At 37.8% G+C, this 16,002-nt stretch overlaps 1 protein-coding gene across 7 annotated transcripts in view; it reads right to left on the bottom strand.

Annotated features, from left to right (window-relative positions):
- Positions 1-415: 415 nt before the first annotated feature.
- Positions 416-16,002, bottom strand: part of chas (chascon) — an 88,254-nt gene continuing 72,667 nt past the window's right edge. For all 7 annotated transcript variants that reach the window (XM_073978101.1, XM_073978100.1, XM_073978094.1 and 4 more), the window contains 3 exons: positions 4,344-4,634; positions 4,057-4,273; positions 416-3,929 (listed from right to left, as the gene is read on the bottom strand). In XM_073978101.1, coding sequence (XP_073834202.1) covers positions 1,141-3,929; positions 4,057-4,273; positions 4,344-4,634 — 3,297 coding nt within the window. In that variant the 3' untranslated portion in view covers positions 416-1,140. The remainder of the gene's footprint in view (positions 3,930-4,056; positions 4,274-4,343; positions 4,635-16,002) is intronic.

Genomic DNA, 16,002 nt, shown 5'->3' with positions numbered 1-16,002 from the left:
ATATAGGAAACATACTACGGACCTTGTAAAAATTGCATATTTTGCGCATTTTAGGCTCTAATTACGTCATCAGGGGAAGTCATAGGATCTTCATATGGCCATGCGGATATGCTTAGGGTGTCTACTATATAGTCCAGTATTCAAATATATAATATAACGTTCATAGCGCCCATGATTCGGCCATAACCTTAAAATCGCCATGAAGACTGTCATTGAAAAGTAAATGGCTTATGTGGTCATGATAGCACTGGTAAATGATTCCCCTTTAGCAGTCTTTGGCGTGCGCGCACGTCTTGAAAGTAGTGTCGAATGTGACCCCTAAAATTTTGAGGCAGTTTGTGATCGGAATTCTGCTACCGTCGAGGGTCGCTTACCACACTCCATACTGACCTCCTTAAGGAGAAAATACACAACATTTTAACAGTTATTAAATTTTGGCACTTTATTGCATTTGATAACCATTTATGGTAACATTATTATTATTATTATTATTAATATTATTTTGTATTACGATTAATTAATAGTTTTTCTTCTTTTTTAAGGTAGGTAGTAGTAGTGGTACTGAACTAAGCTAATGTTAATTAACAAATGTTTACAATAGTAATATGTAATAATTTTTAGTAGATTATTAATTATTAATATTTGTTTTAAATTCAATTTACTATAAACAATATTAATAAATTTTAAATTTTTTTAAAAGTGGAAGGAAGATGCGCTTGGTGGTGGTTGTGAGTGAATTTTTAGTTAATATAATTAATTTAAGTACATGGTCAATACTTTGTCCTCAATGGTAAAGGGAGGGGTTTGTGAAAAGGTGTAATCTATGAAGGGGATTTGTTATGCATTAATTCATTTACAAGTCTAAGACCTGTGCATGAGGGTCTGTGTGTTTGTGCATGCGTGCATATAAATAAACTAATTTTTATTAGTTGATTAAAAATATAGTCTACAGATAACATATTTTTTGATTCTGATTCCGATGTTGAATGATGCGTATAATGATGGCTTTGGATTTTTATTTGCTGACCTGTCAAATGAAACTAAAGCCGGATGGATGACAGATATGGTTGGAGATGATGGTGATGATGAGGAGTGGGTGGGTGGATGAGATAAAATGTTACGATGACGACGACGACGTCATCATTTCCTATAATCCATGTTGCGTACTTTTATAATTGTAGAACCGGCTGGTGGTGGTGCACGTTTCGATCGCAGGTATTCTTCATGCCGTATAATGCTGGCTGTATCCTTATTGATTTCCACCGAAGCTCTAGAGTCCAACGAATGTTTCTGTTGTAGGTGATAATGACCAGGTGCACGATATTTATAATCATCTTCGATGTGTGATCCCGATCTATAGGGTGGTGTTACTTTTCGGTCGTCATAGTATTTGCGATTGTTCACATAAGCTTGACGCTCGGCATAGCTATCGGATTCATCTTCGTTGGTACCGATTTTTGTTAAATCCCGTTGGCTTCTACTTATGAGGTTTACAATTGATGGGCTCTTGAGTGGCGGTTGCTGGGAACTATTTTCCTTTGAGCTAGAAGAGTATAGATGAGGATTTGACTTGTATGCATGGCTAGATTGAAGATTGTTGTGGTAATTCTGGGTGCTGCCGTTCAGTTTTTCCATGTAAATGGGACTAGGATCATTGCTACCATTCATGGCATGAACACTGAAACTTTTGCTGCGATTCAATGATTTTGCATAGGTCCGGGCCGGTTTGAGCGGACCCGTGTTCTGTCCAATCGGTTGATAGGCAATACGTTGTTCGGCTTGTTGCTGTTGTTGTTGACGCAATTTACTTTGGACCTTCCCCGTTGCATTGGAGCGCGATATGTTCATGGTTTGAGTTTCGTATTGATGTATAGTGGGTTGTTGCGGTTCGTTAAGTTTTCGGGGTAGAGTTTGAGTAGAACGATAGCCTGAATTTAAATTCGGTGTAGAACCACTGAAACGAGAGTTTCCTTTTTGATAGCGGCCAAGGGTATGGCTGGATGTGGAGTTGTTGTCCCGTCCATTGTAGTGAATGGTGGTGGTTCCTCCGTTGCGCTGTAATTTCGGATTCTCTTGGACATTTTCCTTTCCATAGAGGGTACTCGAGTAGGGATCTTCTCCCAAATAGTAACGTTGCTTAGGACTAACCACACTCTCCATTCGGCGATAATTGTCACGTTGACTGTTACCCACCACCGGATGCGAGGATGTAGAATGTAGCATGGCCCTACGATCAACACTAGCATTGCTGTAGACACTATCGCCTGTTTTGCTTGCCTGATATTGAATACGTTGATGGGTGGACAGTTCGTCTTCAGATTCTTCGTGAGATGTGGTTGTGTGATGGTTACCTCCTCCGCCTATGTGTCCGTCAATGACATTGTATTGCTGATAGGTGGTGATGTTACGCTGATTTTGGGCAACCGCAGCCGGAGGAGCAGGGGAATGGTCACGTGACTTGGATTTTGATTTCATTCGCAGCTTCCGCTCTACACTAGCCGATCTAAGTTTACCAACAAGTTTACGCAAGGAATTTCCAATAGCACTACCCACCTTGCTGGAACGATGCGACTGTACTGTGGATGTTGATATGGTTGAGGGTGTTGTCTGGGTTTGGGTGGTTTGTGTCAACATGCTGGGCCGCAAGGTCTGACTTTGATGATGATGGTGATGCATGCCTGCACTGGGAGGTGGTGATGGGGTATTGCGAGCAAATCGTGTACGTTGATTTTGTTTTCTCATCAAAGTGCTTGTTTCCCGCGCCGATAGCTGTTCTTGGGTTGAAGAGTTAGAGTACAGCTGATGAGGATAGGATTTGGCACGGACTTTATGGAAGTCATCGTGTGGCGAAGATGAACGACTACGTGGTGGTGGAGAATAATCGGGTGGGGGTACATTTATTTCTATGGGTGTCTTCAGGTCAATCATCACCGGTTCATGTTGCTGCCTTAGTTTCTTTTCTCCATTACGGCGCCTCTGAGGTACAACAGGTCTTCCCAGGGAGCCAATTTCACGTTGTGGTGTTGTTTTATCCGATCTTTGTAGGGAATTGTAGCGATTATTCTCTACAAATGTGCGCTCATAACTCTTAGCTCGTTCCTCGACATAGGAAGCCTTGCGTGGTGGTGCTGGTGAATCGGGCTCATCCATTACCTCAGCTCGTGTGTAGCTACGTTTTTCCTTTTCCTTAACATTTAAGCCATAGTGGAGATCTGTTCGAGATCCACTGATATAACGATCGTCGTCATCGAATGGTGGCTGGGCAATTCTATCGACATCATCTAGACGATCGCGAGAGTTTTGCCGTGATCTAGCCAGAAATTGTGAAGATAAACTTTGACGTTTTTGTTGTAGAATATCTTCACGACTAACATAACTGTCACTGGGATTGGATTTAACATATGGCGCATTATCGGAATTCAAATTATCCTTTGAGGCGTAGACGGCGCTATTCTTCCTCAATTGGCTACGTTCAATGGAGGCATGGAGATCATCACGAAATGCTTTAGAGGCAAAATGATTGGCAGGTGTTGTGGCGGTGGTGGTGGGTGGCATGGTTTCTTTGCGATTACTCCAATTCGATATACCCTGATAATATTTGGCTCCATTGGTAGTAGCCACCCCGCCATTCATGGCAGGGTCTGCATTGCGTTTTGTAAAAACTTTCTTCTCAGCTGCTGACTCAAAGGGAGGATTAGCAGCTGTAGTTTGATTTTGATTCGATTTAATGGTTACATTGAAATAAGTACGCTTGGTGGGTTCAATAACATCCACCTCATCTTCCCGCGAATCGTTCGAAGCTGTCGATTCACTGCCAAAATGAGATTCCAGCCATTTTATAGTTTCACCTTTACGAGTCTCTTCCTCTCTATCAAAATCCAAAGGCCTCTTGGTTAAGGCATCTTTGCGATCCATCAATATGCCACCGGCTGTAAAGAATGGGAGATTATGTATTATTATTTATATTGATTATGGACAATCTTGGTGGATAATTTGAAATCTTGCAGTCCCCGTCTCATGCCTAGTTCCTCTGCTCCCATTTATGGGAATACCTACCTTTAGGGTGCTGCATTACAGATTTATTGTACGGTTTACGCATTTTTCGCATACGATCTGATAAACTATCCCAATCATCAGGACGTTCCAACATATCGTCATTATCCATTTGCATCGTTTCAGCGGCGTATTTCATTTCTGTGCCTACCACTTTGCCATCTTTGACCAAGTCGACATGTTGCTCATCACGTTGTTTGAAAAATCTTTGATTTGTTTCCTGAGGCGGGAAGATGAATTATTAAACAAAAATCGTAACTTAACCTCAGAAAAAATGGAGACAAACTTACCACAGTTTTTATACGTTCTTGGCTACCGATTGATTTGGCTTCGTCGTCGTCGGACAGTTCCTTGTCGACAATTATCTCATGCTCTGTTGTCTTCTTTTGTTCGGTTACAATCTTGCCATCCTCTTGGGCCAGTGAACGTTTTACCAGGTCCTCTGAATCGATGGTCTTAAAGGATTTGGTTTTATTGGCAACTACCCTTGGACCTAACGGTACTAATTGTTTTTGGCTTTCGGGAGAAAATAAGACTTCTTCCACGTTCTCAACACCACTTGTAACGGCTTTTACAAAGGCCTGTAAGCAAACATTGTTCAAATATGTGAATGGATGGATCTTCGTTTTTCATTTCCAACAAAAAAAAAAGAACTAAAACTATTTTGAATTACATAACAATTAAAACTTAAACAGCAACTTATACAACAACTCTTCTCCCCTATTCCCTCTTTAAAAACAACCCCGCGTCCTTCAGTGTGTCACCACCATTGTTGCACCGCTCCATTGCAATTTCGGCCGCCAATGCTGTCTATAACGCTTGACGACGTCTATTTTAAGCCGCCAAACAATCACTCGGTGCTCAGTCGCAAGGGCGTTATCTAGAGCACAAAAGCAAAAAACCACAATGCGTTACATTTTCTTTACAAAACAAAAAACTAACAACAATTTAAAGAAACATCCACAAAAATATATCCATCAAATCTTTGCTGGGGCTGCCATGCAGAATTTGCAATTTATTTGTTATAGCACGATACGAATATTGCCAACTGCTGCTGCAACTGGCGGCAAGTAGGCTGTAGCTAATTTGCTTTTCATTTTAATAATTCCGCTGTTTTTGTTGTTGCAGAAGTTCAATCGAAAATGAAGTAGAACAGTGAAATTGAGTCAGCATACTCCAAACAGTGGGGAACAATAAAACAACAACGAAATACATTGCACAAAGTTGTGAGCATGTGAAGTATTAGGAAAGAATGTATCTTCCCCTTCCTTGGATACTAGCCCATCCTAATATGTGGACAACATTTTACAACAAAACGATTTGTGTAGAGATTTATAGCGTATATAATAGCACTGTGCAACAAAGAAAATACAAACAAGTCGTGGTATGCATTTTTTTTAAATATGTATATTGAGAGTAAAAAACACCTATTTTTTGTTTTGTCTTGGTAGCCTCATCTAAACCGGGCTAAAACTTCATGTTTTGCATTTATCGGGCCTTTTGCCTTTTGCGATATTGTAGAATTAAAGTAGATGAACTTATGTGTTGAACAAACCACATAGGAAACACTTCATCTCATCAAATCGATAAAATATAGAAAATTTTACATAATTTCTGGAATTCTGGTCAGTAGATGCTAAACTATTGGGAGTTGAACCAAGTAAGCATTTGCCAAAATATTCCAAACAATGTGCTCAACAATTCGTCAGAACATTCTGAAACTTTAAAATGCTCATTTCATGTTGTTTCAGCGGTATTTTTATCATATCTTATACAACACCTAGGTATTTCAAACATTCAGCCCTATTCCGAATGCGTGAATGCGTGGGAGATGGACATTTTTCCTTCCCCACATTTTCGTATTCTGAATAAAATTTTGTGGGAGTTGTTTTCCCTCACCTCATTCAGAATGAAATTCTCATGGGAAAAAGATATCTGTGGTTTTCATTGAAAACGACATAAGTTAGGAGAGCGAAAACAATATTTTTGTAATATTGCTATTTGTCGATGATTTTGTTTTGGTTTTTTTTTACATATTCATCCCAAAAACAAACATTAGGAACAAAAAAAAATCAATTTTTTATAAATGTATTTTTATGTTGTTTTCTATGAAAAAGAGCGGAGGAAAATGGAAAACACATGTACACATGTGTTGTTTTTCGGTGAAATTTATTTTGCAAATTATTACCCAATCTTTATAGAAATAAAAAAGTTCGATAAAAATGTAAATACAAAATTTGTGTATAAAAATGTTATGTTTTTGTAGGCGATTGTCAAATAATGATGAAAGACCACGGTGCACAGTGGGAAAAAATACCGATCTAGCGTGCAGAAAATCAAAAAATGGACCTCAAAGAAACCATGAAACTTTAGTACAGTATTAAACTAGAGGGTATATACAATAACTAGAATTGATTAGTCGGAACGGAATAACGGTACATTGAACATAGATATTTTTTACAGTGTTCACGATGATGTTTTTAGTTGTAAAATTGCGACAGACCTGTGCTGTCTGTGAGCATATTATTTTCGAATCTTTTGTATTTTTGGTTTATCGTAAAGGTATTTAACTAAATTAAACAGTTTTATGAGCCGAAAGTTATGTTAATTTATATGTTACGGGCTAATTATATGTCACGTCCATTTTATTCCATTTCTGCAACTGAAACAGGGATAAAGTGCAAAATCGAACTAGATCGGATCGAGATATTTTTTTATTTTTTATATATTTTGTCTAGAATAACCTCTTAAATTATTTCCTGCTATTTTTTGCGATTTTTGACTTTTTGCACATGATGCTTTTTAAACGGTTTTATTTAACTCAGCCTGTTTGTTTTATTCTTGGGTCAAATTTAGTACATCAAATTTCACCCTCTTCCTGTCAACCGATTAACCTGAAATTTTGTATACACTTTGGACTTTGGGGGCAATACAATTATGTTTATTCATTATCACTATAAATTCAAGATGGCGGCCGCTACAAAATGGCGGATAACGTAGGTTTTATCAATTCCATCAATATGGGTATCAAATGAAAGTGCTCAACCAGTAGAATACAATGTACTATATAAAATTAAAATCCAAGATGGCGGCCGCTACAAAATGGCGAATAACTTACAGCGAATCACATTAAAAGTATCCACATCAATTTCTTTTATTAAAACTGCTATTGCGAAGAGATAATTAATAATGCCGACTTCATTCTTTTTTCTTTGCATTATTTTTATATGTCTTGACCTAAATATTATAAAATAAAATTAACGAAATTCTGATGAATTGTTAATATCATCGATTTTTATCTCACAGTAAAAATATCCACTCCAAAAGTAAAAATTGTAAACATCACCGATTTTTATCTCACAGTGAAAAGTATCCACTCTAAAAGTTTTATGAAACCATAAGGATTTCTTAGCGATTTAGCATTCGGTATGACATCCTTTGTTATCCTATACAGCTTTTAGACATTTTGTCAAATATTGTTGTTAGAGTGGACACTTTTCACCGTGAGATAAAAATCGGTGATGTTTACAATTTTTACTTTTGGAGTGGATACTTTTCACCTTACCTTAACATAAAACCGTTGGACTGCAATAATCTAACGGGCAAGAAACCTTGCAATAATGAAGCACTAAATGAATTAAACAGAAATAAAAACTAAAAACTAGAAAATAAAAATAGGTAAAAAAACTTTTTATGTTAAACGGTTTTATGTTAAACATACATTGCAATGTTTAAGATAAATTTACTAAAAACCAAAAAATAATAAAAAAGATACAGTCGTGGGAATTATAAACATATGCATAGACTAGACTAAAATAAAACCGTGGGGCACATTCTAGCCCTACTTATCACACGTCCATCGTTGTCGGTTGAACAACTGCCTAATTATAGTGTATCATTACAAAACAAACATTTTAATCAACCATTGTAGACAATTGACGTGCCCCACGGTTTTATTTTAGTCTAGTCTATGCATATGTTTATAATTCCCACGACTGTATCTTTTTTATTATTTTTTGGTTTTTAGTAAATTTATCTTAAACATTGCAATGTATGTTTAACATAAAACCGTTTAACATAAAAAGTTTTTTTACCTATTTTTATTTAAGTTTAATGACGATTCTGGATAATTTTTTGATATAAAATCTCTGATATCAGTTGGAATTGATCACAGCATAGCAGATAAGAAAGTACTTAAATTAAAGAAGTAAGGGGCTTCTAAATAAAAGTTTTTATTACTTAAAAGAGCATGCAGGGTTGATTTTGAACTCTTATTATACCCTGCACCACAAATTATGTGTATTCAAACCAGTTTTCAGGCGTTTCGGTTCGACTATGTGACTGAAGCTTTAAAAATACCGAAAATCGGGCGATGCCGTTCTATGGGGGCTATATAAAAACGTGGACCTGTACCAATAATTCTCTATCGGAATGTTTTATACTCCTAACAAAGACTAAATGTCAAATCTCAGCAATTTAATTTAGAGAATTTAATTTAGTTTAAATAAATCGCGATTCAAGTCGGCATTTTTAAGAGTTTTCAGTCTATCCCGATTTTGCTTGGAAACCGCGAGTCTTTTTGAAATGGGACAAAAGAAATAATAGTTTTAGACCCCAAGTATGTTTGGACGAAATGTGTTTCAGACAATTTGAACGGATCAACCGATTCGGTCCAAAATTTGGCTTTCGTAATATTTTGTCCAAACTTATTTTAAGTTCGAAGATAGGTTATATCGGTCCACTCCTTCCGGTACCTCCCCCACAAAAGTTTGGAAATGTTCGGAAAATTTGTGCGCACGATAACTCTCAAAGGAAGTAACCGATTTGGTCCATACTTTGCACATCGTGGAATTTCTACCACACTTAGATGAGATTCCAATATGGACTCAATCGGTTTACTCCTTCGGGTACCTCCTACACAAAATTTCGGAAATATTCAGTTTAGGACCTGCTCTCGAATCGCTTTGATTTTTGTTGTAGCAACTTGTATTCACTGCCCCCCCCATTCGACGCTATATGTTGCATCAGGGTCAAGTCCATACTTCCTAAGAAAGTAGCCTGAAATGTACATAAAACCCCATGACACCGTGTGCAGTGGTTGGAGCTCAAGATAACTTTCTAACGGATCTGCCGATTCGGTCCAAAATGTGGCCTTCGTAATATTTTGTGCAAACTTAGTTTAAGTTCGAATATAAGCCATATCGGTCCACTCCTTCAGGTACCTCCCGCACAAAAGCTCAAAAATGTTCGGAAAAGTTGTGCACACGATAACTTTTGATGGGAGTGACCGATTTGGTGCATACTTTACACATCCTAATAAACCAGATATAGATCAGGTTCGAATATGGACTATATTTGTCCACTCCTTCGGGTACCTCCCACACAAAATTTCGGATAAAATTACTTTAAGATCTACTCTCGAACCACTTCGATTTTTGTTGAAGCAATTTGAATTCGCTGCCTAGTTTTTTTCAGGGGCAAGTCCATACTTCTTGAGAAAACAGCCCGAAAGTTGTGAAAAACCCCTATGGCACCATATGTAGTGACTGGAGAGCTCGAACCGAATACTGCGTTCGTCCACACTTTGGATATTGTAATATTTCTTCGAATATTAGATGAAATTCGAAGGTGGTGCTTATAGGTCCACTCCTTCCGGTACCTCCCCCACAATATTTTGAAAATATTCGCTAAAATGGTACGCGTGATTTCTCATAGACGTAGCAACCGATTTGGTCCAAACTTTGGATCTCTCAATATTGTTGAAACTTAGTTTATGTTCAAATTTGTCCCTATCTGTCCAATCCATGCCGTACCACCCACACAAATGTTCGAGGATCCTTTGGGCAGTTTTATTGCATTGTATGATCTAGCGGGGGCAGCTGCTTTCCTTGGCTATGCAGTTTTTCGAGTTCACTATTCCTCCAAATATTTTCTTCTTGCTCTTATTTACAAGCTTGCTGCAGATGTCAAAACAAGATTCGTATTGGTTTCACAGATACAGCCCCGATTTGTTTTAAAAATTCGATCTTTAACCATGTTTAGATGAGGCCATAAAAACTGAACCCGATCTAAGAAAACAAAACCCAAATATGGTTTTTGCCTATTAGTCTTCTACTTTCATAAAATTCTGGACAGAAGTTGTTTGCACGCGATTGGCTTAAAAATGTTGCACAGTGTATTTGTCTGTCTTCTTTGGGGCTACTCAACTTTCCCTCAGAAATTTGTCGTTTTGGTATCCCCATAGAACTGTATCTCCGTTTTTCGGTATTTTCAAGGTTTAACTGCATTATTCTAGAGGAATGGGTAAAATTCGGAATATAGTCTTCGTTAGAGATATACAACATTCCTGCGGAAAATTGTCGGTATAGATTTACGGTATCTCTAAAATGCCTGAAATTTGATTTTTAGTCTTCGTTGGCAGTACAAAACGTTTCCGCTTTGAACAATCGACACAAATAGCCCCCATAGAAGAGATATTGTGGCTACTCAGATTGGAAGGTACAACGATACCACTCAATGTCACTGTAGCGACTGTTACTTGGTATTTCGGAATCTGAATGGGTAGAAAAACTCCACGCAGAAAATGATCAGTATAGATTCATCTTTTGGTATATTCCCTCCAGATTAAGTAGTTTGAAGATTGTACACGCATCGTCAGAATGGAATGACTGTAACATGGTATTTCGAATTCTGAATAGGTACAAAACATGGATGTTTCGTTGTTGTTACACATTCTTGGCCAGCAGAGAAAAGGCGCCATTAAATCCTATGCACGCGTGCAGAGGCATTTGTGTTACTTGCGCTTACGCAGCTTGTGTGGGTATAGTTTGTGTGTAAAACTAATGGTGGTGGTTTGGTGTTCTGCTGCTAATTGCGTAAGCAGCGATGACATGGACATCAGTAGTGGAATTCTGTAACTCATTTTTCGAGTTACCGACAAATATCGGTAAAATTATGAATGAAAAGTATCAATAAAAGTTTGAAGCACTGAAGTTAGGACAAATATTAGGAGTTTACGACAAATTTATTTTGGTTGTTAAGTTACTAAAAATGTTCGTTAATTATCGAAATTATAAGCATTTTCATTTTAAAGATTTTCGTCGGTAACTCGAAAAACGAGTTTCAGAGTTCCACTACAGGGGTATTAAACTTTGTTAAAAAAGAATTGATATTCTTCAGTTAACATATTCCACTTCTCCTAGGAATATACATAGACGTGGCGGAAGAGCCTAGTACTTCGATGAAACTTTTGGTGTTTTTTTCATAGGAGAGTCGAATATTATCTTTCAAAGAAGACATACTTGCGGTTGAAGTATAAACAAAAAATTCTTTTTTTAATTTTTTTGAAAACTTTGTTTTCTCAGGCTAAATGGTCAGTTTCAGTGAAAATAAAGATTATTTATTTCATTTTCTTATCCGACGTTTCGCTGGTATTTTCCAGCTTCTTCAGGGATAATAATTTATTAAATCTGGCAATAAATGTAAGAAAATGAAATAAATAATCTTTATTTTCACTGAAACTGACCTTTTAGCCTGAGAAAACAAAGTTTTCAAAAAAATTAAATAAAGAATTGAATAAGGTCGAAATAAAACTATTTACAATAAAAGAAAATTCTTTTTCCTCGGGATCTTGTAGGTATTTATTATTATGAAAAATACAATTAAGTAAGCTTATGTATATAAGGAACCCCTGTACGTATGATTGTTATTAATTAGCAAGAAAATAATAATAATCATACACATTGGGAATGTTAGGAAATTCAATATATTAAAACATAAAAAATTGCATAGCTCATCCAATTATAACCTGATTCTAGGAACCCAGTATTTACTCCTTCTTCTCCTACTTCTCTCGATAGTGTGGTTTTCTTGCAATATGGGAATCATTATTGTGTTAATGTAAAGAGGAATAGTTAGATCCACTGTTTATGATATCCGTCCTACAAACACTTTCATTTCCAAAGCTTCCTTGGCCACTCAAAGTGTCATAAATACATGTTTCCTTTGTTGTATAGGGTGTTGGAGGGTATACATTGTTTGGTCTAATCGAACATTACACTGTTTTCATTGTTTACATACATAACTGATATGCCGGCCCATTTAAGATTGTCATACCATGATTTTAGCAAGTTTTTTTTTAGTTTTACTTAGACTTACACACACTCTCTCTTATTATGTGATTTCATTGCAAATCATAATTTTCTAGAGCAGTCACATTATATAAGCGCCCCATATTTTTTATTTTTTTGTCATTCGTACTTAAATAGAAATGTTATGTTGAAATGCATAACAAAACGTAGTCGTCGTGTTCGGAAATAAATTAAAATTTTACGACCATTTTTATCGAATGTATTTCAACATGAATTGGAAAGAAAGATGTTTTCTAGGTATTTTGAAATACCAAAAAGCTACTTTGCAGCGAATAAATGAAATTTCAACGTCATAGAATATACGTTAATTGATGAATGGATTAACTTAATGGATTAACTTAATTTGTTATTTTATTTTTCTTTGGAAGAACTTGAATTGTTTCTCCTCGAAAGAAAAACATCCTAATCCTTGAGAATATGTTGCAATTTGTTGACGCTGACCAGTCACGAATAATTTTTGTTCTGAATTCATGATTCAATAAAAATATTAACCTTATTCGAATGATTGACGTCTTTAAGACGTTTTTGTCGTCTTAAATCTTTTAAGCGTTTGAAGAATTTGGAAGGACATTCACACGGTAGCCTCTCGAAATCTTAGTAATTACCCTTGACTTGACTTGTTGTAATCGACATTCAGAAACAGACCCTAAAGTGTTTCAATAAAAATTTAATTTAAAATTTGTGAAGGGATTTTGTTGTTTTATGTTTTCAAAATATTACAATGCCCCTGACCACCAACAACCGCTAACTACTTCGATGGCTCTTAAATACCAAATTATTTTGTGTCATACTTCAAAAAAGCCAAAAAGACTTTATGAATTGCATTGATTAGTGGTGGTGTTGGTGGTACATTTAACCTTCGTCTTTCGAAGAAATCGAAAACACTTGTCTTGCTTTAGAAAAACAAAAACAAAACACATTAACAAAACAAAAAAGCACCGCATAAATATTTTTGTTGCTTTTCTATTAGTCTAGTTGGCCAAAAATAAATACTTCAAACTGGACAAATGAATGGACAAGCAGACAGGCATCTGTAGCAAAAAAACATTTGGTGATTGCTGGGTCATAAGACCTGCTCAGTTGTCAGCTGCTTGCTGTCTGCCACTTTTTAGTTGGCGTTTTATTTGGTGTCAAAGAAAGTAAAACTCCATAAACGAAGAAAAGATGCTCAATCATGCTAAAGATTACGTGGTTTGTCCACTTTGTTTGTGTTGGCCTCCTCTAATTGTTTGGTGTTGACAGCAGCAAATGTTGCTGCCGGCTTCGGATTGCTATCTTCGCCACCAACCAAAAATTTTAGGCATTCCGATTAATCATCAAAGCGGATAAACGAAGGCAAGATAACAGCACCGTCGTCACACCATCATCGTCATAGATGGCGAGCGAGATGACGAGCCATTAAAAATAAATTAATGCATTTGTTGTTTTGTAGTCTTTCTTCTACTTGTTGTTGTTGTTAGTATTACGGTTATACAATTTGTTGTTACTTTCCAAATTAAAATTACATTTAAATTTTTTACATTATTTGAATTTGTTAAAAAGAAACAAAACAATGAATAAAACTGTAATAGGGTAACAGGTGAAAACTGTAAAAAATAGATTCGGAATGAGACAAAGACCGGTATTATATTTTTGGTATGTATAATTGGATGGACAGTACGTCAGTGGGCAGCACTGAGCGAAGTCTTCTTGCTATACCCTCAGCCTTTATGTTAACGATGGTATATACACTTTGATTAACGTGCCTCATCGAAATAATGGTTTTGGACCCCATGTATGTTTGGAGGGAATGCGTTTCAGACAATTTGGAGTCGTTTTAGCCCTATCCATTAGTTTGCCTGTCTTGCTGTTGGACCTCAAAACTTGGGTCAAGTTCAGCCATATTGGTCCACTCTGTTAATTAAAATGGTGCGAGCGATAACCCGCGAAAGGTCGAAACGATTTGGTCTCAACTTTGCACTCAATAATATTTCTTCCAGGAATATGTATATAAGTTTCGAATATGGACTACTTTACGGTACTCTGCTTCAGGTACCTCAAAAATTTCAAAAGTATCCGATGGTTCAGATTTTATTTGCGGAAGGCACCTATTAGGACGGTAATTTTTTCATTCATAATGGCCCGAAAATCAGTGCAATTTCATTGCAATGGATTCGGAGGTAAGATCGAGGAAATAGTGAACTTCTTGAGTCGGAAGAATATCAAGGTCGCGGCTATGCAGGAAACCAAGCTCAATAACAACTGCGGTTTACAGCGTTTTGATGGTTACAAAGTACTGGGGAAGGATCACACCAGAAGTTGAGGTGGGGATTAGCTTTCGTATTGCACCATTCCTTTCAATACAGACCTATTTCGCTTGAGTCTGGTTCTAATGACCCGTACATGAAATGTATGGGGGTAGCATTTAAGTGTGGAACTGCCGAGGTAGAGTTGCAGAACGTATTTTGGAGGGTCGTAACCGTTGCGGCGTTTGGTCCTCGGAAACGACCAGTGTTAGCTGAGCAGATTGTTAGCTCTACGTTTTGCACGGCCATTACAAGAATTCGCAAAGAGTGTCACAGTTCGCCAGACATAACCATTGTGTCACCTGGTCTGGCAACTGACGTCAACTGGCAACTCGTCATTTCCTTTGGATCGGACCATCTCCCAATAATTGTCTCCATCAGCAGACCGCCCGATTTTATCACCTCTGAAAGCCGCACTTTCGTCAATCATGGGAAAGCTAAATGACCGAGTTTCAGAGAGTTCACTAATCACCGTTTCGGAGATCTGCCCAATCCTTCTGATGTTCGGGTAGCAGAAAGGATGTTCCGAGACATCATCACTGCTGCAGCCGCTCGCCATATACCTGCTGGTCGAATACACAAAGCGAGACCAAAGTTCCCAGCAGATGCGATGCGACTAGGAAATGAGCATCATGAGCTTCGCCGTGCCAACCCCTGTAATAAGCGGAACAAGTGGTTAAATCATTTGAAGAGTTGTAACATTGGAGCCGGAATAAGTGAATTGTGGACAGCGGTTAAGACGCTCTCGAAATTTGAAAAGAAGGAAGATGGGACCCCAGTCACGTTTGGCGACGTTACGCTGACTGATCCGAAGAGTTGCGCAAGTTATTTCAATCGACCGTTCGTCGAGCAACCCGGGAGTGACCGGGCGCATAGAACAGTACTACGTTGCATTAGATCTCTTCCTTTCGAGAAGAAATAATGGATGATGTTGGGAATGTCATCAGGAACGCTAAGTCACCCAAGTCATCGGGCCCTGATGGAATCTCCATTGTAATGCTGAAACAGCTGGATGTGCCGGGAGTCGAGTATCATACCTATCATACCAAAGTTCTCAGCCGGTAGCTAGCCACCCACATCGTTCCCGAAGTCTGGAAAATGGGCAGGGTAGTGCCGCTACTCAAGCCATGCAAGAACGACAGTAAAGGTGAATCGTACAGACCGATATCGCCTTTGTCGCCCTCAGCAAAGACTCTTGAGGCTTTAGTCCTCCTCAGCGTCAGAAATAGCCATTCAGTTGCAGATCATCAGCATTGGTTCCACACGACAAGAGGGCTGTACGTCATCTCCGCACATATTACTCGAGGACTCAACCAGAACCGTGTAGTAGAACAGTGATGGTGACGGTCGACTAATCAAAAGCCTTTAATACTGTCAAGCATTCCACGATGTTTGAGGTCATTGAGCAGACTACCTTCGGGCCAAGTTTGAAACGTTAGATAATCAATTATATTGTGGGCGCCAGTCGTGCGTGGAATACAGGAGTAAAAAATCCACTCCCCGTAGAGTGAAAC

Source organism: Musca autumnalis, unplaced genomic scaffold (genome assembly GCF_047663935.1).
Source record: "Musca autumnalis isolate F117 unplaced genomic scaffold, ASM4766393v1 scaffold_3, whole genome shotgun sequence".
Lineage (NCBI taxonomy): Eukaryota > Metazoa > Arthropoda > Insecta > Diptera > Muscidae > Musca > Musca autumnalis.
The sequence above is the reverse complement of the archived record's forward strand: the minus strand, read 5'-3'. Positions and strand labels throughout refer to the sequence as shown.